This window comes from Terrapene carolina, unplaced genomic scaffold (assembly GCF_002925995.2).
Source record: "Terrapene carolina triunguis isolate 2854851 unplaced genomic scaffold, T_m_triunguis-2.0 Scaffold22, whole genome shotgun sequence".
Classification (NCBI taxonomy): domain Eukaryota; kingdom Metazoa; phylum Chordata; order Testudines; family Emydidae; genus Terrapene; species Terrapene triunguis.
Genome location: NW_020664373.1, coordinates 20,789,278 through 20,817,194, shown reverse-complemented (window position 1 = coordinate 20,817,194; position 27,917 = coordinate 20,789,278). Strand labels below are relative to the sequence as shown.

General features: G+C 40.0%; 1 protein-coding gene across 1 annotated transcript in view; it reads left to right on the top strand.

The window, feature by feature from the left end:
• The window catches only part of LOC112125929 (dystrophin-like), a 1,989,526-nt gene that overhangs the window by 1,531,523 nt on the left and 430,086 nt on the right, over positions 1-27,917 (top strand). Inside the window, exons 53-54 of the mRNA XM_026648920.1 lie at positions 13,355-13,566; positions 24,903-25,057. Coding sequence (XP_026504705.1) covers positions 13,355-13,566; positions 24,903-25,057 — 367 coding nt within the window. The remainder of the gene's footprint in view (positions 1-13,354; positions 13,567-24,902; positions 25,058-27,917) is intronic.

Genomic DNA, 27,917 nt, shown 5'->3' with positions numbered 1-27,917 from the left:
AGTGGTTGGGGCAGAAATTCCTGAGCACATATTGCAAAAAACGCTCCTGCTGGCTCCTCTGCTTCCAGATCTGAGACAAACCTTCCCAAAGATTCATCCTCCTTAACTGGTAAAACTTCAGGGAACACTGAGCCCATAAATGGATGAGATCTGTCTCTTTCATCACGTCTTTCTTAAGAAGCCAGAAATCACCTCCAATTATCTCAGAAAAGTATAGCTCAAGGTCCAGGAAGGGTCCCTCTGGCACCAGAAACCGTGCCTTCAGAACAACTTACTTGGTATCTGAAAAATCACCTAGTACTGACCCTTCAGTACTCAGGCCTTTAGTACCAATATCCCTGGTACTGACTAGTCCAGTACCAATGCCATCCAGTCACCTTGCTTCGGGGCTGGCTTGCTCAGTATGGAAATCATATAAGGCATTAAGGGACACCATGGTCTCTTTGGTATCAGACTCACTGCTGCTGGTAATAATAAAGATACTTTTTCTGGTACCTCCTGCCACACCTGTACTGGTGCCAAGCACATCAGTGGTACCGATGAGAGACAATCTGTGTCATGCTGTTATGGGACACAGCTAAAAGTGCCAATTTCGGATCAGCCTGCCAGGAAACAGGGCATGTACCCCAAACTGGTGGTATATTCTCTCATAAAATTTCATCAAGCTAGTAACAAATGTGTGCTTCCAAAATACTACACTAGTTATTATGAAGCCACAGACAGTCCCCTTTAGGACCTCTACCCCCTCATGTACCACACAGTTTAACCAGACTTCTAGGATAAATTATTATTAAAACCAGAAATCACATATATTAGGTTCTTCCAGTTCTAAAGAACCAGACACATACCCCAGGTCAAAAGATACTTCAGATTTTACCCAAAACCCACACTGGTAGCCAATCCTTTAGTAACTAAAAACTAAAGATTTATTAATATAAAAAGGAAGAGAGTTATGAAGATGTTAAAACTAATCATATACATTACAGTTGTCCAAGACTTGTGTCCATGTGCCAGTAATGCCCCTCTGCTATGTACATTGGCCAAACTGGACAGTCACTACGCAAGAGGATAAATGGACACAAGTCAGATATCAGGAATGGCAATATACAAAAACCTGTAGGAGAACACTTCAACCTCCCTGGCCACACAATAGCAGATGTAAAGGTAGCCATCTTACAGCAAAAAAAAACTTCAGGACCAGACTCCAAAGAGAAACTGCTGAGCTCCAGTTCATTTGCAAATTTGACACCATCAGATCAGGATTAAACAAAGACTGTGAATGGCTAGCCAACTACAGAAGCAGTTTCTCCTCCCTTGGTGTTCACACCTCAACTGCTAGCAGAGCACCTCACCCTCCCTGATTGAACTAACCTCGTTATCTCCATACTGATTTATACCTGCCTCTGGAAATTTCCATTACTTGCGTCTGCTGAAGTGGGCATTCACCCATGAAAGCTTATGCTCCAATACTTCTGTTAGTCTTAAAGGTGCCACAGGACCCTCTGTTGCTTTTTACAGATTCAGACTAACACGGCTACCCCTCTGATACTCTTCAAGAAGTGTTATCCATATATTCCATGACCATCCTCCTCCACTTCCGTGGAGTCTTCTAACAACTGGATTCTGTACTGGCAAAGGGACTGAGACACAGTTGGGGTCGCCCTACCCTGAATGCCCTTGGTTGGAATCACAAGGACACTCAGGCACAGGTATGACTCCAACAGACACTGCCAGCCAAAAGAATCTGAACTTGAGTGGATGGGGTGAAAATGCACCAACAGTGGAATAAATATGGATAACATATCTTGAGGAACCACAATTATTATAAGGTAAGTAACAGTTTCTTTGATTCAGTTAAGTGGTATGATGGGTTATGATAACAACTAATGCTTTATAATGCAAAAATATGAAGGTAAGCAAAGATTTATACCACAAATCTTATTGAAAAATCCAAAAATGAATGAACGCTTCACAAAATAGAAATAAGTAAATGACAATCAACCAGCCCAAAAATTTAAAGAAAAATGTCTCACTGGGGAAAAATAATGAAATACTTGGAATGGAAGTCACAACAACCATAGATTTTATTAAACTTGTATATAGTTGTCTAGTTGCTAAGATAAAACTGAGAAAGTGTTTGTTTTAGAATGAAAATATACTTACTGCCCTTGAAAAGGACTTGAAAACTGAAAAATGGGAAGAGAAAGAGGAAATTTTGAAGACAACAAATCTTATAAAAAGGATTAATGTTGACAACTTTGAAGCTGAGTTAGTGTGCTCCTTGGGCAAATAATGAAAATGTGATATTTTTATACAGTCTCCACATTAGAAACCTTTTATCCACAAAAGTATACACTTCTTTTATGTTTGCAACATATTCCAACATTGCAGTTGTTGTCAAGTTAACATAAACTAACAAAATACTACCTATTTTCTAATAAGTACTGAATAGCAATCTGGGTCCGCATCCCATCCCACTCTTCTCAAGACTTTGTGAATAAATTGATAGCAGAATTATCAAATCTATTAATCATGTAATCTATTTTCAATTAAAGGGACACACAAACTTAAAAAATTCAAACAGAAGTGTGTGATTTTAATCTCCTTTATTTACAAGTAAGGTCTAAAATCCTTACAGTTGCAGAGATTAGAAAATCTAAATATTTTCTCCTTTTTTCAGTTTATTTACTTTATAAACTTGAGTGGTCACTTTCTTTTTTTCCTGTTATATTTAGTCAGGGCACATCCTTTAAAATGCTGAGCACTTCTAGGAGGTGTTGAGAACCTTGAGATCCTTTTAATGTCAATTGGAGGTTGAGAACTTGCCACATTTTACAGGATTGGGCCCTTGATTATTCACATTTCCCACTTGGTGTCTTTCACATTGCAACATAGCAGAAAGAAACATTTAAAATATCGGAAACTACAGCAGCAAAGCCTGAAACTACTCATAAGTCATTTTTCAAAATTGACTAGATTTCAAGTGGACTGTGTCCTTTCATTGTGAGCATTGTTGCAAGGGATAAACATTGAAACACTCAAAGATCCAGATAAACCCCATTTCATTTTTAGTTAAGGAATGTCATTGCATCTGTAATTCCTTTTGGATATATAACTGACCAGAATCCTAGTATTCTATGGTTATGTTCTGCAGGAGGTCAAACTAGAACAGAGGTTCTCAAACTTTTTTTGTTGAATTTTCAAATATTAATCACAGACTCCCAACTAAGAAACTGATTGACAAAGGTATATGTGTACTTCATATAAACACGTACTGTTAGTAATGCTTAAAGAAAAAGATTATAAGAGTACTTACAGATATCAGTGAGATGGGTGACCCTGCCTCCTACTGCAGTCTGTCTATCTTTGGTGTGATGGTTGACAAGCAAACTCATAGATCATTCTCAACTTCCAGACGGGACCTGAACTTTGTCTTCATAGCTGTCATGGCAGAGAATGATGCTTCCCATGTATATGTTGTTGGGAAAGGTAGCAACACTTTCATTGCTTCTGTTCTGTAACTAAAACTGGGTACTCTGCAGCAACAGTTGGTCAAAACTGACAAGGTGCCTGTTCCTGAAACTGATGTTTCAGTGTGCGGTCACAGGATAGTTCAAGCAGCTCCTGCTCCGCTTTTCCACTCAAACAGCAAGATGACATGACACAAGCTGAGAACAAATCCCGAACCCAGTAATTTTCCTCCATGTTTATATTTTTAAAGTAAACACGGAAGTACTCTGCCAAAGTTGAAAGGTGAACAATGGTCCTGTCTCTCACACAGTCCATTGTCATGCTGTTAGTAACCAGAAAATCTGCAGTTGTGTCACTCACCTCAAGTATGATTGTATCACCCCCTTGTGTGAAGAGTTTCAGTGCATTCAACAAGTTTAAAATGTCTGCTAGGTGTGCAAGCTTTACAATCCATATCAGGTCAGAAAAGTTTGCAGTGATCTTGTGCACAGAAAGAAAACCCAGCAGCTCTTTGCGAAGCTCAAAAACTCTTTCCATCATTCTGACGCGAGATAGCCAATGCACTTCCATATGAAACAATAATATGTCATGTCCTGCATCCATATCTAAATACAGCTTTGCAAACAGGCTTAATTCAAAGTCCTGGACTTTATGAAATTCACAACTGTCATGGCTGCATTTAGCATATAATGTAATTTGGGTTCCTTTTTTTTTGTAATGCAATGGCCTGGCGACGCAACATCCATTGCAGTCGTCCATCACTAAATTGCATAAAACCAAAATCATTATAACGTTAATCAAACTTTCTGTTCTTTATTTGTTCCTTACTACTTGACTCTGCATTGTACATGGCTTCAGCACAACTAGCAGTACTAGTATGAGGACATTTTAAAAACTTATCCATATTCCATGTAATTTGCTTACGCACTGTAAAAATATATTTCACTTCCACCCACCAAAGACTTCTTAGTCATAAAAATACGAGACATCGCTTCTGATTTGCTGTCGCAAGGAGTGATACATTTTACATTGTGCAGTGTGAGTATTACAACATTGCTCATGCACCATGGAATATGTTGTGTAAACAGAAATAGTAGATTTGTCAGTTTTAATCATTATGCAATGCAGACACAAGATGAGATTATTTTTTATTTTGAGGCTGCAGGGATGTGGTGCCGGCCGCTTCCAGGAGCAGCACGGGGACAGGGCAGGCAGGGAGCCTGCCTTAGCCCCGCTGTGCCACAGGGCTGGCAATCCCATGGGCTGGATTGAAAGCCCTGATGGGCCAGATCCAGCCCATGGGCCATAATTTGCCCACCCCTGATTTACAATAACATGAATGTGTCTTTCTACTGTTTTGCTAACAGCTTCTTCTGACAGTTCTCCTCCATTGTGTCCACTTCATAATATATGATGACCTCTTCCCTTCCTCTGTAGAAGTGGAAAGTGAGGCAGAAGAGGGAGAAAAGAGGAGGAGGCTTCCTGTTCTTTAGACTTCTGAGACCTTTTGGTCTTGTTTCCAATTTCCTGCATTTGTGGAGCATTAATGTCTTTGGCCCTGAACTTTTACCAATCAGGGATGGTCAAAAAAAATTCTGTGAAAAATTTGTGAAAAAAATGGAGGTTTCAAAATCTGTGTTCATTCCATGGAGAATGAAAATAAGATTTTTGAATTAAAAAAAAAAAAAAAAAAAAAAAGATAGAGAGATCCCACTCTTAAATAGCCAGGACCCTGGTGATTAGGTAACTTACCAGGATGTGGGAGACCCAGATGACAGCCCTTGCCACCAGGCTATAGAGAGTCTCTCTCTCCCTCTCTCTGTCTGGGGAGTCTAAGGACAAAGGATCTGTCTTTTGGGGGTTCTTTGTTCCTATTGTTTTTGTAAATTGATTGGATAGCAAATTGTTTGGTTCTTTTTGCTGGTCAGTCCCTGGATTGGTTGGATACTAAACCAGATGGGAGAACTGGGTATAGACAGGTCCACCTTAAAATTTAGTCACTGAAGATAGGATGAGTATATATGTATTTTCACTTGTGAGGGGGCCTTGGATCTCCTTTGTCTGTCTTGTCTGTTTAGATAGTCAGAGATAGCCCCTACCCCAAATTGCTTAAAATGTGCATATACAATGTGGCCCTGATCTTGATTGGGCCCTCCACCTGTGATGGAAATTCAAATAATTAGTAATAATAATTTCATAGATAGGGGAACTGAGAGATAGAAAGTGAATGATTTGCCCAAGGCCGCACAGAGCAGCAGATACTCAGCTCATTGTACTAAGCACTGTACAAACACAGCCCCTTTGCAGGTGAGATTATGTCTTAGATGGTCAATTATATTAATGTTTTAATAATTGCAGAATCCGTCCACTATTTCAGTTGCTTTTCTCTTAATGTGAATACAGTTTTGCTGATCATTTTTTCAAGTTTATTTTTATTCTTTCTTTCATCTCTATTATTGTTTGTATCATTGAGATTGTTCTAAGTGAGGATGCCTTACTGACTCTTATGTCGGGTTTTGTTACTATTTGTTATTTGGAGGAGGTTGCATAGAAGGACTGCACTAGGGTGACATCATTGGAGAGGCATTGGATTAGTGACTGCCCAGGCTGTTCTTCTTTTCGAAGAGGTCTTAACCCCCTGATATAGTGCTGCTGCTGAAGTGCTCAATTTTCAAATCTTACTACTCTTTGCATTTCTAGATCACACTGTTTTAGAGTGCTCATTTACTTTTTCCACAAATTCACTTTTCCAAAGAAAGGATGAGCAGTGGGCAGCTCAGCTAGCTCAATACGTAAGTGGTTTGTTTTCAACAGTAGACAGAGTTATATTAGTTTTATCCATAAATGAAGTATAGCAGAGCAAATAACTTAATAAACAAAAATTGATTTCAAGTTAGCAGCTTTACTTGCTGGGATTGTTCTTTTTCTGGATACTAAATCAATGGTAACTGGATTATAAAATAGTTATCTAGTGTTTTATTTTTTAAATGTAATTTTCTCAATTGTTAGTACTTCCTGTATCTTACTAAACCAATAAATCAGCTCAGGGGATCTCACTTTTCCCTCTTTAATGACATAACAGCTGTTGAACTACTGGTGGCACTAGTGATGCAAAACAAATTGAATAGGACTCCTGAAATTATAAGCCTTGATTGCTAGAGTCAAGTGAAGTGTCTAGACTATTCAATGACATAGGGGGAGCTGCAGAGAGCCCTTCTGGACTGGGCAGGAGAGGCCATGTGGACCCCTGTCCAGTCCCTAGGATACAATCACAAAAATGCCTATACTTGCTTTGTCTGGTGGCATTTATTTTCCCCCAGTCTATGCGATGGGATGGGCAGCATGAAAAAGGGCACGACTATACCAACAAAACTGGAAACACTTGACTGGAGCACTGGGAATTCCGGTGTGATAAGACAGGGAATTGTTTGGGGAAAATATTAGTTAAAAAATAATAACAGATATAATCAGCAAGAACTTTGATATTTTGCTTGTGTATAGTTTGTCTGGCTTGCCTGATTAGACTATAAGCTCTTCATGTAGGATGATCTCTAACTATGGGTTTATAAAGGATCTAACACAATGGAATTCTGTCCTGGTTGAGGCCCTTTAGTGCTATTGTAATATACGTAAATAATAATTGTAAAAAGATGAATGGGTCACAATTTGTAGTAGTTTAACCAGGGACAAAGAGTTCTGCTCTGCTACTCATCTGTTGTGTATTGCCATCAGATATGAAAAAAAATGTTGAAATGTACTGATTCTTAAATATTCTGTGTATACAAAAAAGTTCAGATAGTGGCACACATGAGATAAAAACAATTTAAAATTTCTCTTAGTAACTCACAGAAAGAAAAAGTGATACCGATCTCCACATTTGGCTCCATTCTTCTGCCAGATCTCTCATTTCCCCTCTTGTGGTGGGGTGGATAAACACCACAGTGGACCAGAATATGAAGGGGTTAGTGAAAACTGGCACTGATACTGACCCTGCCCAGCAGCATCTGATCTCAGTATCAAACCAAAGTGGAACTTTTCAACATTAGGGAGGAAAAAGGGAGCAAAAAAAGTGCGGAGGGGAGTTACCATGGTAGGAAGGTCTTGGGGTCTGAGAGAGAAAGAATTTAGGAGTTGGCTGAAATGAGCAGCCCTGCACTTAGGAACCTTAGGAGCAGTCAAGCCTTGGAACAAGGCTAGCAGTGGGCGTTGTCTTACTGTTTTATTTATTAATTGTGTAAAAACCCCAAGAACAGAGTGAGTTTTGACCCTACACAGGGAACATCACATAGATTACATTAATTCTATGTGTTCCTAATTTATAAATCACCATAATATCTAGGTTGCTGTAGTAAAAAGATGAAGGGCAAGAATCTGATCTCAGTTACACTATTGTAATCCTTAGTACAATTAGGACAATTACTCTAGATTTATATCATTGTGTAGCCTGGTGTGACACAGTGAGAGTAGCCTAAGGCTGACTCACCACTCTCCATTTGGTAAGCATATTCCACATGAGTCAAAATAAGGAGATCGGTAATTAAGTACCAGGTGATTAACCAGTCAACCAGGGGACTCAGATGAAGATGGTTAAAAGAGAGACAGGAGAGAAGGAGGAAGACTGGAAGGGTAAAGCAGCCCAGGTTTTCAGAGAGGTGAGATTCCCCCCTGCCTGCCCTGTAGCTTGGTAGTAGGTAAAGGCTTGGGGAAAAGCCATATGCCGTAACACTTGTAAATAAAGCACGTGGTACTGAACTTGCCACTGGTGGTGTGAGGACTGTTTACAGCAAGCAATCCAGGGTGAGGGAGTCCAGCCCTGTGACACTGAGCTCATAATCTTTTAATAATTTTAATGTTATTTAGCTCTCAGACCTCCTTTTGTCATCCATCCTATAGCAGCATAGCTCTTCCTTTTTTGTGTTTTACTTTACTGAAGGTGTTTGATTCAGGGCTGGAGGTGGATAATCAAACTCCCATTGTATTTCTTCAAAACTCAGATAAATCCCTGGAACAATTGACTCACGGGTTATTGATTTTTTTATTCCACCTATGCACAGATCTCTAGACCTTATTCCCATGGCTGAACTCTTCGTGCTCCCAGATTAGGGTCACTGGATGTGGAAAGAACTCATTTTCCCCTCCACTGAATCCCATATGTTCATTGTAACCTGCAGGATCTTATGAGATGGAGGTAGGCAGAAATGACTCTTACTGGGCCCGAGGCAGAACGCTAGATGCCTCCCCTATCTTCTTCCTGCTGTTCAGCTGCACTTTCAAAGAAAATATATTAAGTACTTCCTTTTTTTCCCACAAATTCCCTCCTCCAACCAGGAGAAACCTTTTCTAGAGTGATCTTATGCCTTCAGACAAAAACCCAATATGGTTACAGAAGCCCTTTAAAATACTTTAAAAATAATCTACTTTGAAGGAAACCTTTAAAGAAGGGTCTGTTGGCTAACATTTTAGAAAAGATTTTGCAGTTCTCTGATCCTCCTCATCTGAAATAGCTAGCTCAGTGGTTCCTGGGTAGTAAAGTCTCTGATACAGAGCTGATCCCTACATGTTTTTGTAGGATGTGCAAGCATTGCGAGTGGAGTGTGACAGGGCCTGTTCCCCTTTTGTTTGTGATCGCCTCACTTCTGTCTTCTTTTCACTCTGGGCTCCCCTTTACACTGCCATCACTCCTTGTCCTCTTCACACACTATCCATTCTTGCACCACACCTTCACAATGATAACACCATGTCCCCCTTCCCACCCACCCAGAAATTCCTTTCTGTTCATTCCTTCCAGTGCTCTGGCAGGGTGTGCTTCCACCTGGTGGATTTGAGATGGCAGAAATTTCCTGACCGGTGCTGCTGGGATCTTAACCCCCCACACACACACCCCAAGCCTGAGAGGAATTTTAACTCCAGCTCACAAAGCCTGAGGGATGTGCCAGTAGCCTTGGGCAGCTGCCAGGAAATTTTCACTCCTACTTCCTCTTTCTTCTCAGAAGTATCTAAAGGAGTTCCAGAGTCCCCTGCTCTTCTCTCCCGCTGCCATCTCCAGGTATACGGCAAGAAGCAGTGGTGAGGGAATGCCTGTCTTGGTGTTGATGCAACCATGTTTGTACCAGGTGGAACCATTCATCTTACACATTCTGGTACCAGCTCTGATTTGACCCATCCACAAGTTGGAAAAGGTGCCTGGGTGTTCCAAACACTTATTGTTTGGCATATACCTAATAAAGGTGTAGTCAACATTTCCCTTCTCTTTAACAAAGAAGATTCAACTAGAGCAGTGGTTCTTAACCAGTGGTACGTGTACCCCTGTGGATACACAAAGGTCTTCCAGGGAGTACATCAACTCATCTAGATATTTGCCTAGTTTTACAACAGGCTACATAAAAAGCACCAGCAAAGTCAGTACAAACTAAAATTTCATACAGACAAAATGAGAAAGTAAGCAATTTTTCAGTAACAGTATGCTGTGACACTTTTGTATTTTTATGTCTGATTTTGCAAGCAAGTAGTTTTTAAGTGAGATGAAACAAAAGACTACCTTTCCAGACTACTGTACCCCTTTCACGAATCTGATTGAGATTCACTGGACTAGAGAGTAAGAACATATAGATAAGAGAGAAACAAACTCTGAGCAGGCATGTTTATTTGCTAACACACTGAGTAGTTTAAATGAGAGCCAAAGGTGAAATCTTGAACAAGTTCAGCTAAAAGGAATTGCCTTTCCTCATTCAAAAGATATATTTTTTTAAATGTCCACATTCAGATGAAAGCATCAATTATCATGTGTAAACTTTCTGTGATGAATGGATGTTTTTTGTGTACTGCTTTTGGGTTACTCTGTAATAATTCAGTGATGCCTGAATTACAAAAGTCCCCTTTACTTCCTCTTTAATGAACTATCTCTGAAACCTTTTTGACTGCTAGTATTTTATTTGTCACATATGGTATTTAATGAGCTGAAGACTAGCTCAGAAGAGCCAGATGAGTGATCTAAATGTCGCAAGTGTTTATCCCACATTTAAATGTTTTCTTTTCTGGGATTAGAGAGTGACCCAATGCATCAAACTGAAATATTTTGCATAGCTTTAAATTGTTTGCTTAGATAATAATTTAAAGAGACTCCATTACCTGAACTTTCTCTGGCTGTCGAGCTCTGCTGTAATAAGGCATGTACCATTAAGAATATTTTCTTTTGGGTGTGATAATTTATTCTTGATAAAACAAAATAATAGAGCTGTTTTGAAAAATTGTTGTTTTCTGAAGAAGAAAAATAAAGACTGACTTTTTGGCAAAAATTTAAAAACTGAAATATTCTGGCCAAAAATATTTTGAGGTACCTCATAGGAGTTGCAGTTTGGGTGTTTCATGTTCCCATTCTCCTCTACAGATTAGATCCCTGGCTGGACTACATTTCTCATGCTGCACCCTAGCCGGGGAGCCTGGCCCACAAAGGAGAATGGGGACAGGAAGCAACTGAACCACAATTCCTATGAGATGTGGCAGCATATCCAAATAAATACATTTTGATTTTCAATTGTTTGGTTTTGGGACAAAAAAGGAACATTTTCTGTGGACAGATACTTTTCCCACCAAAAAAATGAATTTATTTGAAAATCCAATTTCTCGGGGTGGGGAGGGGGATGGCGGGGGAAGTTTTGTTGTGTTTTAACGGAAAATTTCCAAACACCCCCCACCCAATAAGCTGCAAACAACCCTCTCCCCTACACACATCTTTGGATAGTGCAAAAATCAAAACCTTGATATTTAATTTAAAATATTTTTGTTGCTCACCATAGTTATTAGTGACATGAATATGCAAACCTTACTTTTTACGGGTCCGATTTGTATTATGAGGGAGACATCAGTTATACTTCAAATGCATTCATCCTCAAATCTCATTGGGACAGTTAGTGCCTGTAGGTAACAGGTTTCAGAGCAGTAGCCGTGTTAGTCTGTATCAGCAAAAAGAACGAGGAGTACTTGTGGCACCTTAGAGACTAACAAATTTATTTGAGCATAAGCTTTCGTGGGCTAAAACCCACTTCATTGGATGCATGCAGTGGAAAATACAGTAGGAAGATATATATAGACAGAGGACATGAAAAAATGGGTGTTGCCATACTAACTATAATAGCTGATAATAGCCCACCTTAATTGATTACTCTCGTTATAGTTAGTATGGCAACACCCATTTTTTCATGTCCTCTGTCTATATATATCTTCCTACTGTATTTTCCACTGCATACATCCGATGAAGTGGGTTTTAGCCCACGAAAGCTTATGCTCAAATAAATTTGTTAGTCTCTAAGGTGCCACAAGTACTCCTCGTTCTTCTTACCTGTAGGCAGGGCCGGCTCCAGGGACCAGCTTAACAAGAAGGTGCTTGGGGCGGCCAAGGGAGAGGGGCGGCACCTGCGGCAATTCGGGGGCGGCAGGTCCCTCAGTCCCTCTAGGAGCGAAGGACCTGCCGCTGAACTGCCACCACCGATCGCGGCTTTTTATTTTTTTTGTCCCCAATTCTTGGGGCGGCAGAAATGCTGGAGCCGGCCCTGCCTGTAGGTAGCAACCCAATGCGGCGTAGCCTTTAAATACTCCTCATTTCAAGTTGGACAGTTTAATATGCTCCAAATCTTGTTACTGCTCTTTCCCCCCTCCTCCCAGCCTTGGCCCATCCTTGGTTCATCCTCTGGTTGTACCTGGTTTCTTTTGGATTCTATTTTGTTATTTACATTACCTTCCCCTACTTCCTCCCTCTCATGTACTCAGTCATTCCTTTTCTCACATCCACTCATTTTCTGTCTTCTCCTCCAGGCTGGAGCAAGGGATGCTGGGAGGATTTTCTTCCCCTTCTCCAAGCCTGGGGGAATTCACAGGAGCATCTACAACCCTTCTTCCAGGCTAAAGGAGAGACACTCCTGGGAGGATTTTCACTCTACATCTTTGTGATGGGGCATTGCTCTCCTCTAGCCCAGAGAGGCAATGCCATTGTGGAATCAACCCTATCATGGGTGCTCTGCTGGCAACTTCCTCCATTTGATGGTGCCTTTGCCTTCAGACCATTCAGGAAATTCTCAACCCACCAAGAGAAGGTGGACTCTGACTTTTAAATATAATGGGGGCAGCCTTTGGGAAAAATACTAAGAGGCCTGGCTCTGTGCTAGTTGTAAGCAATACAGATTTCTTATTAAGAAAGCACAGCACAATTTTGTTTTCAAAGCTTTGCATGTTTTAGGGTTAGGTCTCCGTGTCACATCACCAGGAAATTTCCTTGTGCCTTTGTGGGCCAGTCTGGCCTTGGGCAAACCTCATTATCAGAGCTTCCAATTATCATTAGCCCTTTCAAAACTACATTCCCCCCCCAAACAAGGGCACATCTAATCCTTATTCTAATAACTAACATGAAGATGTGAAAAGGTGTTTTGTGAACAGTCATGCACTCGATCAGTGTTTGTCTTACCTGGTCAAGAAAGTATAACATAACCATTGATTACCACTTGTAATGAATCTTAAAATGAAGGATAAGTTTATAGAAGTCCCCACAGGACAGCTCATCAAAAATGCTAGCTTGATTTGGCTTGGTATGAATGAATGAGAACTGTTTCTTTTTCATCAATGTGACCCTGTTTGAGTATTCTTTACATCATTATTGAGACAAAAAGCTGACATTTCTGGCTACATATGCATAAGGACCCACGCTGTGCACCATACTGTGCCCTACCAACCGTTATTTGTTCTCTTTTAATAAACCAAATTTAGTTACAGCTGAAAATTGTTGTTTGCAATGAGAAACGTTACTTAAATATTTCAATAACTGCTTTTTTTTAAAAAAAACCCTTCATCTTGAATAAGTCATTTTTTTTTGTTTGCATTTGTTTTTCACCAGTTGAAAAGATCCAGAGCCAGTGGGACGAAGTACAGGGACACCTTCAAAGCCGCAGGCAGCAGCTACATGAAATGTTAAAGGATTCAACACAATGGTTGGAAGCCAAACAAGAAGCTGAGCAGGTTCTAGAACGGGCCAAAGTCAAGCTTGAGTCATGGAAGGAGATTTCGTACACTGTGGAAGCTCTGAAAAAGCAGAACACCGAACTTAAGGTTATTATTGAAGATAGAGAATTTGTATTGAAGATGAAAAATCAAAATATTGAAATGTCTGATGAAAACATTTCTACTTATTTCAGTAGTTGACTGATGAAAAAATACTTTCAAGATTGGGTAACTCGGACCAAAAAATGTAGCCACAAACCAGGTGATTCCCCAGCCCAAATACACCCTCCACTCCTGCTAATAAAAAAAAATTCTATTGGCTTCTAAATTCTAAAAATGACATCACATAAATCTCCTGACCACAATAGGCCCTAATTAGCAGAGAGACCAAGGGCTGGGTGATACTGGAGAATGCTCTTTCACCAGTCACTCTTTGAACTGCTGCTAACTAGTTGTACCTGTTCTTTTGGGAGAGTAGGCAAAGTGGTTTTTTGTTGCTGTTGTTTTTGTTTTTTTTTAAGTCTTTTAGATGTATATTTGAGGGTAGGCCATGGCTGGTTCTAGCGATATTCCCAGAAATAAATATAGAGAACATCTGCTCAAACTGGTAATATCTAGCTTTCTGGTAAAAGCTTAGCGCCTACACACACACACACACACACACACACACCTTTTAAATTGTCCTGGTCCACATAAATAGAAGATTTCACTTTCCAGAAATGTCAGTCTAACTAATATTAACATCCATTTTTTTTAATCAATCTCTCCCATCCTATACTTTTGAAGTACATAAACACTGGATTTTAATTTGCCCTGTGGAAGTACGAAAACACCAGAAATCCTTCATTTTCTTGTTTGTTTTAGGGCTAGTAACTGGTTAAGTTTTCTCATCTGAGATTAAGGGTCATCGCCTGAGATGGATGGATTATTATAAATAAAGGCAATCACTCACTAATGTATTGGAAAGAATTAGAGATTATGTACACTACTGTCATTCAGTAGAGAGGAGACACATTTGTCATTGTCTCTTTCTGGAGATAGAATGCTGGCTTCTGACCAGTGTTTGGCTTACAAATAAGCCTCAAAGTAAGTTTCCTAACTGCAAAGGTGTAAGGGAGGAGGGAAACGTTAGTTGAACAAATTGTGTGAACAAGTTCTTAAGTAATTTTTTTTTAACATTCTCCACCTCAAATACAAAGTACGTAGGCAATTAAGACTAATGGAAACAGCTATTTTACAAATAGAGTGCCACATTTTTCATTTCTTACAAGCATTTCTCACAAGCACCTCCTGACTTACAAGAATTACCTTTATAAGAAGTTTACATATCTTAATACAAAATTTAATTTAAATACTTTCTTTACAGGACTCTGCCCTTAGAATATAAATCTTTAACTCAAACTGGTAAATGCAAAACTGTAATATCTATATGAAAATTACAAAATATATGTACCTATAGGTGTTTGTGTATATACTTATGTATAAATAGAACTTGATGAGAAAACTGTTCCTGCCCTGCAATCATTTTTGATATTTCAGATTGTTCCTATGGTCCAAATCAGGATGAAACATGAGACCTTTGTCTCTCTCTTTTTGGGGTAAAATTTCCAATGTTCCTCACCACCTCCTCCCCAAGAATAGAGAACATCTAATAATCTCATCCATTCCTTCCATAAAACAAAAAAGAGAAAAATTCCACTATTGCTAGCTGAGAATCAAAACCTGGATCTTGAATAACCCTGAACTTTGGAGCATTCAGTGTCCAGACCTGGAACTAAATTTGGCATCTTGACCCCGTATCTACAAATGTTATGGAATGTGTTATAGTTTCTTTATGAAAATCTGTCAGATCATCAAACCTGCAGTTGGGCCTTGCTTTACTTTGCGCTCCCCACATGCTGATATAATTGCCTGAGGCGTTACAGCCTCAGGCAGTGCCAATCACCTTAGTCTACTTTCATTTGTTTGGTTTTGCTTGTCCTCCTTCCTACAAGTGAAAGGAAATTCACCTCTGGGTGAGAGAGGGTCATTCTGTTCCCTTCCCCCTCTTTCTCTCTCCCCCCGGTCTTTGGATGTCAAATCTTTGTCTGTCAAATCTTTGTCTGCCTTGTGATTCCTATTGTGTCAAATCCTGCATAAAAGCCTCTCACATGTGACAGCAATAGCTGTTTTGTGCTTGGCTGAGCTAAGTGTACATGAATTAAAAAAAAAACTGAAATCTTGTTTGAGCTTAGCTGATTTTTAGATTTCTTTCACAAAATAGCATCTGAATTGAAGGATCTAGAAATAGAGCTGGTCTTCAAAATGAATGCTTCCAAGTCTTAGTCTCTGTGTCCTAACATGCACATGTATTTTGATATCCCATGCCTGAGTGTTTTTAGGATATACACAATCTCTTGTGTTTGCAGTTTTAATAGATTCATTATTCTTTACCCTGAGCAAAATTCAAATTACTGTTTCGGTGCATTCACGTATGGGAAAATAGGCAGCCAAGCCTGGGACATACCCAGACCCCCCAGAGTGCAGGTCCATCCAGACCAGATCTATGAGGAGTTTGGTGTCAGGGAGTCTGGTCTGCTCAGCTGTCCCATTTCTTGGGCGCAATCCAAAGTCCACCGAAGTCAATGGAAAGATTCCCTTTGATTTCAGTGAGCTTTGGATCTGACCTCTTTGTGGAGATTGTTCCTACCAAGGACAAAAATGAACTGCATTGGGGACATCACATGGGTAAGTACATAGGCATGCAGTAATATTGCTTTTACTATGCTAACATATATCCCAAACCTATAATTAGGTCTGGATTTGCCCCCGTGATTGATACCCTTTTTAAATTTCCAGTTGCAAGAGTTTTTAAAATATATTTCCTAATTAAAAATTAGTCTTACTTAAGAGTCTCAAGTTAGTTCATAGTTAATTGTTTTGTGACTTACTCAAAATGAATTCCCTTCACACTGTCTGTGGCTTTCCATTCAAGAATAATATCCCAGGGACTGGGGTTAGGTATGGGAGAGTCCAAAACATGGTAAATTGGCAATGGGAGTCTGCTTTTTCACTAGAATTCAAAAATTAATCCTATTAGTTAATTGTTCTATGGTGAATGTAAGCTTTGTTAGCCTAGCAGGTTGAACTAATAGTGTATATCTAATGAAAACAGTAGCAATCTCGGCAGAGAGACCAAAGTTTTAATTGAATAAATATGGAGACTAGTTTTGTTTTCTCTCTAGAAAGTGGTTCCTTCCAATCAGGGTTGATAAGAAAATGTGAGGAATTTCGTTCAGCTAATGCCCATGTTCAACCTGTGATCTTGAAGACAATATAAAGATGACACATTTGAAGATGACACAAAGATTGGGGGAGTGGTAAATAATGAAGAGAACAGGTCACCGATATACTGAAACGTGCCTTATCAAGATTAGTGGTGGATTTGCTATCATTGGCAATTTTTAAATCAAGATTGGATGTTTTCCTAAAATATAAGCTTTACCAGTTTTTCTAGGGACGTTCTATGGCTTCTATTACACAGGAGGTCAGATTAGATAAGAACATAAGAACGGCCATACTGGGTCAGACCAAAGGTCTATCTAGCCCAGTATCCTGTCTTCCGACAGTGGCCAATGTCAGGTGCGCCACAGGGAATGAACAGAACAGGTAATCATCAAGTGATCCATCCCCTGTTGCCCATTCCCAGCTTCTGGCAAACAAAGACTAGGGACACCATCCCTGTCCATCCTTGCTAATAGCCATTAATGGAGCAATCTTCCATGAATTTATCTAGTTCTTTTTTGAACCCTGTTAGTGTCTTGGCCTTCACAATATCCTCTGGCAAAGAGTTCCACAGGTTGACTGTGCGTTATATGAAGAAATACTTACTTTTGTTTGTTTTAAACCTGCTGCCTATTAATTTTATTTGGTGTTCCCTAGTTCCTGTGTTATGAGAAGGAGTAAATAACACTTCCTTATTTACTTTATCCATATCAGTCATGATTTTAGACCTCAATCATATCTCCCCTTAGTCGTCTCTTTTCCAAGCTGAAAAGTCCCAGTCTTATTAACCTCTCCTCATATGGAAGCTTTTCCATATCCCTAATCATTTTTGTTGCATTTTTCTGTACCTTTTCCAATTCCAGTATATCTTTTTTGGTGCACGCAGTATTCAAGATGTGGGCGTACCATGGAGTTATATAGAGAGAATGATATTTTCTGTCTTTTTATCTATCCCTTTCTTAACATTGTTACCTTTTTTTGACTGCTGCTGCACACTGAGTGGATGTTTTCAGAGAACTATCCACAATGACTCCAAGATCTTTCTTGAGTGGTAACAACTAATTTTGACCCCATCATTTTATATGTACAGTTTGGATTATGTTTTCTAATGTTCATTACTGTGATCATAATGCTCCCTTCTGGCCTTGGAATTTACAAATCTATGAATTGCTTGGCAGGCTGGATGCAAGAAAATATGCATTTTTAGTAAGGCTAAACGTAAAGACATGCATCCAGGAACAAAGATTGCAGGCCATACTTACAGGATTGGGGACTCTGTCCTGGGAAACTGTGACTCTGAAAAGGACTTTGGAGTCATGGTAGGTAATTAGCTGAGTTTGAGCTCCCAGTGCAATGCTGTGGCCAAAGGGCTAATGTAATTCTTGCATGTATAAATGGGGATATTGAATAGGAGTTGGAAGCTTATATTACCAGTTTATTTGGCATTGGTGCAATTATAGCTGGTGTGACAAAGTCAGGCTGGATGGCTGCAAGAGGGTCCTCATATTGGGTTTTGGGAGGTGGGCGGCCACAGCCTCTGAGGATCCACTGAGCCTGAGCCTCAAATAATTACAGGGGGCAACTGAAAAAAAAAAAAGGATGAATGTGGGTCAAAGGGTCAAAAGTAGGGAACCTGAAGGGGACACCGAGCAGAGAACCCCAGCCAGCACTCACTGCTCCTCAAAGGTGTCAAGGGAGCCAGCGGACGCTGCCCGGAGGAACTCTGCCCGGATACGTGAGCGGAGAGAGGAACGGAAGTAGGCCCCACAGTTGCAAAGAACCCTCTCAGCCAACATCCTCTCCCTGGTGTTATAGATGTCCACTTTGGCCATTGCTAAGAGGCAGTTGACGAGGAGGTCCCGTGACGTTGAGGGGGCACCGATAGGGTGTGTATATATAAAAAGGTGGGGGGAGGAGTGCAGCCAAAAACGTAAGAGGTGATCTTGGAGGAGCAGGAATAGGGGCTTCAGCCCGGCGCATTCAAGACAGACATGCGCCAGGGTCTCCCTCACACCGCAAAAGGGACAGGTATTGGGAACAGAGGTGAACCGCACCAGGTACATGCCCATGCTCATGGCGCTATGAAGGAGTCGCCAACTGATATCCCTGGTGGGCCATGGGGCCAAGGTAGAGTATAGGCTGGCCCACCGGGGTTCCTCACCCTGAACAGATGACATTAGGTCCTGCCATTTAGTGGCAGGGCGGGACACAAGGGTGAGGAAATGGAGAGTATGGAGCACGAGCGTGTACAGATGTGCCTGTGGCGCAGTTCAAAAGCGAACTGGCTGCAGGTCTTGCAGCCAGCTCGAGGTATACGGGTGGGGTGGCCGGGGAGGCTCAGAGGACAGGGGCCTGATGAAAAGATCCAGAGGCCCGGGGCATGGGATGGGTGGGGAACACCTCCTGCAAGAGGGTCCTGGAAGGCTGATACATTAGCCCTAGAATGTTAAAGCCCTTTTTCCTAGAAGCTGAGAAGGAGTTACCTCAGATCAATTAGGAACACCTGAATCCAATTAAGTTCTGCCTGAGGCCTTTAAAAACCCCTCCTCTGGGGAGAGCAAAGGGAGAGAGAGAGACAAGCTACTGCCAGGCGAGTGGCAGCAGGGAAACAAGCTTTTCCAGGCTGAGAGACTGTGCTCCTTCCCGTACGGGAACAGCCAAACCTCAGTGCCTGCTAGGGGAAGGACTGACACCCTGGGCAAGCAACAGGATGACACCCTGCCCCAGTGAGAAGGCAGGGAAAGGTGTCTCCTTTTGTGTTTGAGACTGTTTCCTTTTTGTTTGGTGAAGGATCACCCCTTAGGCCAACCGTGGGGCGTACCCTGAAAACACAGCCAAAGGAGTACAGAAGGGGGGAGGCAAACAACTGCCCAGAGTGGGGCTGATTTACCCCAGGTCCCCCATCACCAGAGGGGGAAGTGCTAAGTCTGGCGAGACAAAGGAGGTGCTTTGCCACACGAGAATATTGTGTCCAGGTCAGGGGTCCACAGTTTAAGAAGGATGTTGATTAATTGCAAAGAGTTCAGAGAAGAGCCCCAAGAATGTTTAAAAGATTGGAAAACAAGCCTTATAATGATGGACTCAACAAGCTCTATCTGTTTATCTTAACAAAGAAAAAGTTAAGGGGTGATCTGATCACAGCACAGAAGTATCTACATGTTAATTACAATAATGAAGGGCTCTTCAGTCTAGAAGACAAAGGTATAACAAGCTCTAGTGCCTGGAAGATGAAGCTAGACATATTTAGACTAGAAATAAGGCACAAAGTTTTACCAGTGAGGGTAATTTACTGAGCGTTGTTGTGGATTCTCCATCACTGGCAAGTCTGAAGTCATGGTTAAATGTTTTTGTTTTATTAATTTCTAAATAGTTTTCCCAGTTCAAATAGGAGTTAATTCAGTGAAGTCTGGTGGTCTGTTATACCAGGGGGTTGATAAATGATAATAGTAGTCCTTTCTGGTCTTGTAACCTATTCTGTTGATAAGACAGACTTTGATACCTGTTACTGGTATTGCCGGCATTCATTGTTATATTTTTCAATTAATAGTGAAAGAGAACAAATACCCACTTTATTCTTCCTCTTTGTATAACAAATGGTATAAAAACATATGGTTAGAACACTAGCTAGAATTCCTATAAAGCATTAGTTTTATTTTTTGAATGGGATTTTCAAAAGTTTAAAAAAGAGACTCTCAGTCTGCTCCCTGTTTGGCTCAAAGGAGAGATAATCTGTTCCTCTTCTATTCCGGTAGAAGTTTACTTGCCCTTCAATACTATCTTAGGTAGGATGACCATACATCCTGTTTTGGTTGGGACAGTCCCTTTTTTAAGCCCTGTCCCAGCCATCCTGAATTTTTGACAAAAGTAGGCATGTGTCCCTTTTGCTCTTGCCGACTTGATCAGTTGGCAAAAGCAAAAGGGACAAATGCCCACTTTTGTCAAGAGGAGTATGGTGCAGAGGAATGTGCGATCGAGGTGAGTGGTGATGTCGGCCTCTTGCAGGGTTTCAGCAACAGCCTCTTGTGGGGCGAGGGAGGCAGGGTTCCAGTGACCCCAGCCTGGGGGCGGGGAGGTTCTCGGGCAAGTGGCTCGGGCCAGCCTCTTGTGGGGGAGGGTTCAGGCCAGCCCTGTGTGATGTCCTGTTTTACCTTTGGGAAATATGGTCACCCTAATCTTAAGTGAGAGGGCCAATGTGTGGGAGGGCAGGCAGTGCCAAGGCTATTCCCCTGCCTGCCCACTTCCAATTCACCTGTGCAGGAAATGTAGTAGCAGTCCCACTGAGCCTGCTCTCCTACCAGGGACACACTAACAAAGTAGCCTTATCCTCTCTTACTCCCTGCACAGTGCCTCGGGCAAGGGACAGTCTGGCCTTTAGTCACATACTGTGTGCAACAGTTACCTTGTCACTTGCTTTATAATGTCACCCTTAACTGTTTTGCTGCCGCCTAATATTCCAGATATGGACCAACTACATAAGGTGAAAAAAATATACTCTTAGTCTTGCTTTATGGATTATACCAGAGTTCACAATGTGCAATTCTAAGTGCAGTGGTTGTGCACAGCTGCACAACTACTGAAATAGAGGACCAATGATGAATGGTTATACCTCTCTAGACCAGCTAAATAGCTGATAACATCAAGAGAAGGGGTGGGCAGTGGGTCTGCTTTTCCAGACCTGGGTTACATAAATATTTAATGCAGAAAGTGACATGCTCCAAATTGGATGGTGCTGTACATACATATTGCTGTATCTGTGCACAGTTTATTTTATTCCACTGGTAATGCATGGATAAAAAGGAAGGCCCTTACTTTTTTTTAATTAAGGACCCTTAATTACCTAGACTTTCCCACTAATAACATAGCAAGTAGTGTCTTCTAATTAAATAAAATTAAAAATATACATAAGCAGCATGATTAATGCGCATCCCTAACTCTTTAAGCCTTTTAATAAAGTCAGCAAATTCAAGAGATGATACAGATGAAATAAGAAGAATGCTTTACAAATGTCGTAATGAAATTAAGGTATTAAAGCACTTTGAATACTTTTTTGTTTCTACTTATTCCAAAGTAGATGGAAGAGAAATGGGGCCTGAAAGTATAAAGGAAAAAAAGAAGAAAGAAATTGTATTCCATTAGTTTAATTATACAAATTCATTACATCAAGTCATGTAAGACAGAAAATAATGGGACTCTATTAGGTTGGACAATAAACCTTTCACTGTAACACTTTGCTCTCGGTCCCTGTGAAAAGCATAGAGCAGGAGCAATGACTTAAGCATGCACTCTTCAAAGTTGTTGAAAAGATTAAATACTCATTTCCAGTAAACTGGAAAATGCAAATTGTTTCCTCAAACAGAATCCCCTGTACTCTTCATTTATGTTCTGAATGATATTGTTCTTTGGTAATGTCAGGAATTTAATAGATTAGTCTTGAAGTTAATGGTGAGAATCGACACTTTGGAAGTAGCATTGTAATGGGTCTGTCAGCATTTCCATTAAAAAGCCTGCTTTGGTGGGGTTTATAAGGTCATTTAAATTCACAGGGGACTAGCAAAAGGTACACATTTTCCAAGTGAAGGTTTACAGGCCATTAGTCCACAATGTGGACAGACTGTTTTGGTAATTTTTGTATCTATAAAGCAAATGCAAAATATTCTACTACAATATTTTTGGTTGGAAAACAGCAACTATGTATGTATGATAGCTAGTGCTTTATAACATTGTTCTACTGGAAAAATATTTTCCAAAAAGAATAAAGTATGAGCATGGTGAAATTCTTACAAATGAACAATAGATGGACAAAGTCTGCAGCAAAAATAAAAAAACCACCCACATATAAGATATCTAAGGAACAATTACAAATAATAACAATAAGCCCAGGCGAGAGCATACTTAGTGTGGTCTGAGCTTTGGAGTAGCTCCACTAACTGAGGCTGCCCATGGGATTTGCCAGAGCAGCATGTATCTGGCTGCCTTGGCTGTGTCTTCTCCCCAGTGGATGCCACCTGTGTTTGGGGATACAGTGGACCTGGAATTGTAGTAGTGTTTGGTCCTATGCTTTGGGTAACATAAGTGGAAGCAGGTAAGACCTGGGGCTGAATCCAGCCCACAGTATTTAAAATTATGAGGTATTCTGACTTCTTGACACTACATAGTCATGAGTGAGTGAATTAAGAAAAAATGCCCAGGCAACCTTCAGTTGTTTCAGATAACATTGAAAAGTAGCCTGAACCTTCACTCATCCTGCAATACAACTTTTTGAAGGTTTAAAAAACAAATTGATTATTAGGCTCCTCTTCCCCCTACCAGCCACGGCCTTTTACCTGTTTACCTGTGCAAACCAAGTTCTCTTTGTGGAGCCAGGTAGTTACGTTGATGCCCTTCTGGTTTCTAAGGACAGATCACCTTCAGGATAGCAGGATGTAGTAACCTCTCACCCAGCCAAGGTAGCTTCTCTGCTGCTCTGAAATGCAGAAGTTAGATGAAGAGAGATCTCCTGTTTTCCTGAATTTTATAATCTTATGACACCCTTTGAGTCTTATAGTATAGAGACATCCCAAATGCCAGTATACCTTAAAGAAATAAGAGAAGCTCTTCTAACAGGCAACATATTAGATCCCACTTGAAGTAGTGCAAAGACTACTTCCTTTAGAGGAGCCCTGACACGGCGGCCACATCCTGTAATTCTCCTCTTCCCAAGTCAGAGGGACATACAGTGCTCAAAACAGATAAGAGGAGCTACAGCTTTTTTGTGTTGATGGAAGAAACTAGCCCCAGTAGGGAATCCCTTAACGGTTCAGATAAGTATCAAAACTTTTGTAAGCTTATCCAGAATGAACCTGCAAACTTTAAAGTGAGCCATCGCTACACTCTGTTTGTTGTTTGTTTATTTAACTTGACATTCAGACTTATTTCCATCACACATCAATCTTGACAAAATAGCTTACTTATGATTAGCTTTGTGTGACGACTCTATTAGTTTAATCAAAACCAGATTTCAACATGAACATCGCTTTGGGGGGAAAGGAAAATCTATATTCCTGGAGCTTTTTCCCACTTGAAAAGGAAGTCGTGCCTCACTTTTCATTTTCTGCAGAAAGTTTCTAATTTATACAGCCAGCTACTGATTCTAACAATCCTTCCATGAGAGTTTTTGGCAAATTATAACATACTTTTGTACTCACATTGTCAAAGATGTTTGGTAACCTATAGATTTGTCTTGCCCTAAGAGCTGATCATTTGTATTGTTACTGCTGTTTGATTACAAATAATGGAGGAGACATGGATGCACACAGTGTTTTACAGATGTTGGTTATGACAAGCAGACAAACAGGAAAAGCATATGGAATTTGGTTCCCCATTGCAACCAATGCTCCAATCTCCTGGTCTGCTTTTCTAATGAGGAAGGAATTGTTAGTTAGCAGATCTAGATAAAAATTAAAATTAACACAGAATTATGTTCAAAATTGTAAATGCTTTCTTAAAACTATTTCCAGAAAAATTGGGAAAGGTAATCGGCATTATAATAACTTACTATTAGGTTTAACAATATTCTAGTATTTTGATGTATGCAAGTTTAGTACTGATCCAGTAGATGGCACTAATTACATAAACAAATAATTCTTAATAAAGTGAAAAAATTCAACATACGTGTTATTTGTCCAAGCTTTGGTGTTACGTCACATTGTAAAAAAAAAAAAAAAAAAATAGGCCTGGCAGTAATGTGTTTTACTATGTTCTTTTTCCTATTTCCCCAGCATTATGAATTCACCATCACAGAGACAAAAATAGTCAGCATGCACAATAATTTATTCAACTATTTATTTCTGAGAAAAGAACTATTATGATTCCATTCACTAGTGTACCAATTTCGGCTGCCACATTTTATCTTGCACTGAAAATGCTGTTGGTTAGTCCTGTCAGCCACTTGTTGGTAGTACTGCAGTCCTCTTGTGTCCCATAACTTTGAAAAAAAAAAATGTCTGGCCCTAACAATCAGCAGATGTGACAGATGCTGTTTCTGTTATTACCAGCAACCAGAAGATTCTCTCTCTCTCTTTTTTTTTTAATCGGGAAGGTTATAAGGTTTAAAAGTTCGTCTACCTTTTGAATATTCAAGGTATATTTTTAAGGGAAGGTGAGATTCATTCTTTTGTTTTGTTTGTTTGTTCCCCCTCTAGCAATTTTCAAAAGAGCTGCGGCAGTGGCAAATACATGTGGATGTGGCGAATGACATGGCACTTAAGCTTCTCCGTGATTATTCAACAGATGACACCAGAAAAGTAGAACTGATGACAGATAACATTAATACCAGTTGGGCTACCATTAATAAGAGGTACAATACCATTTCTAGCACTAACGTTGTTAAGCTTCACTGAATTGCATTGATCTACTTTAACATTTAATGTAGTGATTAGGTGGCAAAATGGAAGGGAGGTACCCAAAGAAGCCCAATTGTTTTTTTTCTGTAGATGCTTATCTTTTAAATGTCATTTGGGGGCAACCACTCTGACATGAAACATTAGCATTTACCAGTTTTAAACTGCTTTTACATATTAACCAATTGTCTAATTAACTTTAGTTAATTCATTGTGTTTCATTACGTTCCGTAGATATTTAAATTAAGAGGGTTTTTTTTTTTAGTTTTCTAACTACTATCTCAGCATCTTAATCTCTATACAATTGTAGGCAGTGCCATAAATTGAACATGAAAATGACACATCCCACTGAAACATAATTCACAGTAGAAGCATTATACTATATCTGTGAGAAGAATCTACAGCCAAGATTTTTATTTTTTTTAAGATTAGATTTTTGATTAAACCATTCAGGATTACGTTCTGTAGTCTCTCAATGTTTCGTATAGATACCAGTGCATTACTAAAAGCTATGTTTACAGGCTGCCACCAAGTGTGAATCATCCAGTACAAAATCTATACGGGAAATTTTTTGCAGGATAAAAATAATTTTATTTAAAGCGGTAAAACTCAGATTCAGAGGTTTATATTGCTGTACATTAAATGCGATACATAAAAAAGTTAAGTTGGAGTTACTTTAACTGGCTTAATATCTAGGATTAAGTTTTATCTCTTATAACCAAAACCAAAATTGAATGAGTTTTTAAAATGTTTTTAATTAAAGTTCATGAACAAGGTCAGCAAAGAAAATTTAGTTAAATATGCAACAAATTCAGGGAATTTGTTTGCATAGTAAAAGCTACTTAAATCAGCAGTGACTAGAGGAATTCATTCCCTTTTTCTCTTTACTGCTTTTTTAATTAATTTGGTATTCATATGCCTCCACAACAGTTCATTTTAACAGCATTTCTGTTGCAACAGAACTATTCCCACTTTAGCTCCAATTGAAGCACAAAAAAAGATAGTATCAGTGTCCTCTAAGCAGCATTGTAATCTGAAAGGTTTGCTGGGGAGAAGTACCATAGCTAAACTGTGAAATGTATTTTAAAAGTAAAAAGAATTTCTGTAGGTATTTCTGACCTTATTGTTGATGGTAGCCCTCTTCCTGAAAAGAGATATGTCTTGTGATAGATGTGCTCTGAGAAAGCTGTAAAACCATACAACTTGGTCTCATTATCTCCCTCGTGTTTGGGGGGGTGCTTGGGACTCCATGAGAAGGGCTAGATGTCTGAGGTTCAAGTCCAGAAAAGGAGGAAGTGAAGTTGGTAGGTGATGGGGAAGCAAATGGAAGAATTGGAGGGGATTGTGTCAGTGCTCTGAATTAGGGAATTCTCACACTTGTGACAGACTCACATTTCTGAGGTCTTGCTAGATCCAGGGCTGCTACTGAATGGCTCCAGTGTGCGGAAGCAGCAAACTACTAAGGAATTGTAAATTGTTAGCTCCTCATGGCTGAGACCTAATATGCAATCTCTTACATATCTGTAATGGAGCTAGTCCATAGCTCACTGTAGATAAATTATTGTATAACAAAATTTTCCCACTTATATTAAAATAAAGCTATCTAGATTACCAAGTCAACATTTCAACTTTAGGAAGTGTCAGAGGGCAGAATCAAACTTACACAGGCTACTCTAAATGTGGCGTTCCCTAGCTTTCAAGTATGCCACTTTGCAACCTAAACATCTTTTAATTTAATGTAATTTAATTTTTGTGTGCAATTTCCCTTGTTTTTAAGTTTAAAAAATGTTGTTATATACAACTGTAACAACCACTGTAATGGTGTTTGGCTCAGCTCCACCTGTATTAGATGTCAAAATGAAATACCAATCACAGTAGATTGTACAGATGTTCAAAATATAATACTGCATATTCTGTTGGACTTTGATAGGCTTCTCAGGCATGGCTCCCCTTCAGGGGAGACAGACCCGCCCTACACCCATGAGCTGAATGGGATCAAGCCCCAGGCAGATGCCTAGGGGCAGGGCTCCAGCTCCCAGAGTCATGTGGCATCAGAATCTCAGCTTTTGTTTTTTAAAAATATTGCTTCCAACCTTCATGGTTGTGAAGAAACTCTGGAAAATGTGAGCCAAGTATAACTGATATGACAATGTCTGCCTGAATTAACAGACGGCCTCTACCAGAAGGATGAGCAACAACCGCTAGAGCATGAGCTTCCAAATACCTGTAAATCAGAACAGATATTAGCAGCTGTTAAACCGAATTAAGAATGTCCACATAAGGGGGTTTCACCAATTTGACTAAATAGATTTAGAAACCAGTTTAGTTAAATTAGTGCAATTGTTGTATGTAATCAGGGCCATAGATAACCTAAATATAAGTGTAATTTGTGCTTTCCCAATAATAATAATAACATGAAGTTTGTGTAGGGTAGGGTGACCAGACAGCAAGTGTGAAAAATCGGGATGGGGTGGGGGGTAATAGGAGCCTACATAAGAAAAAGACCTAAAAATCGGGACTATCCCTATAAAATCGGGACATCTGGTCATCCTAGCGTAGGGGGGAGGTCTGCAAGTCGATCCTGCAGGCCATGGATCCCAGCTTTGTGAGGGACTTTTAGTGTTCCAGTGCATGGGCTGAGAAATCCTCTATTATATGGATCATTTGGTCTTTTACCTGACCCCAGCCCTCCCTTGTGCTGGGAACTTGGTCCTGCTAGTGAAGGCAGGGGGCTGGACTCGATGAACTTTCAAGGTCCCTTCCAGTTCTAGGAGATGGGATATCTCCATTAAAGAACTCAAGGCAAAAGAAGCATGG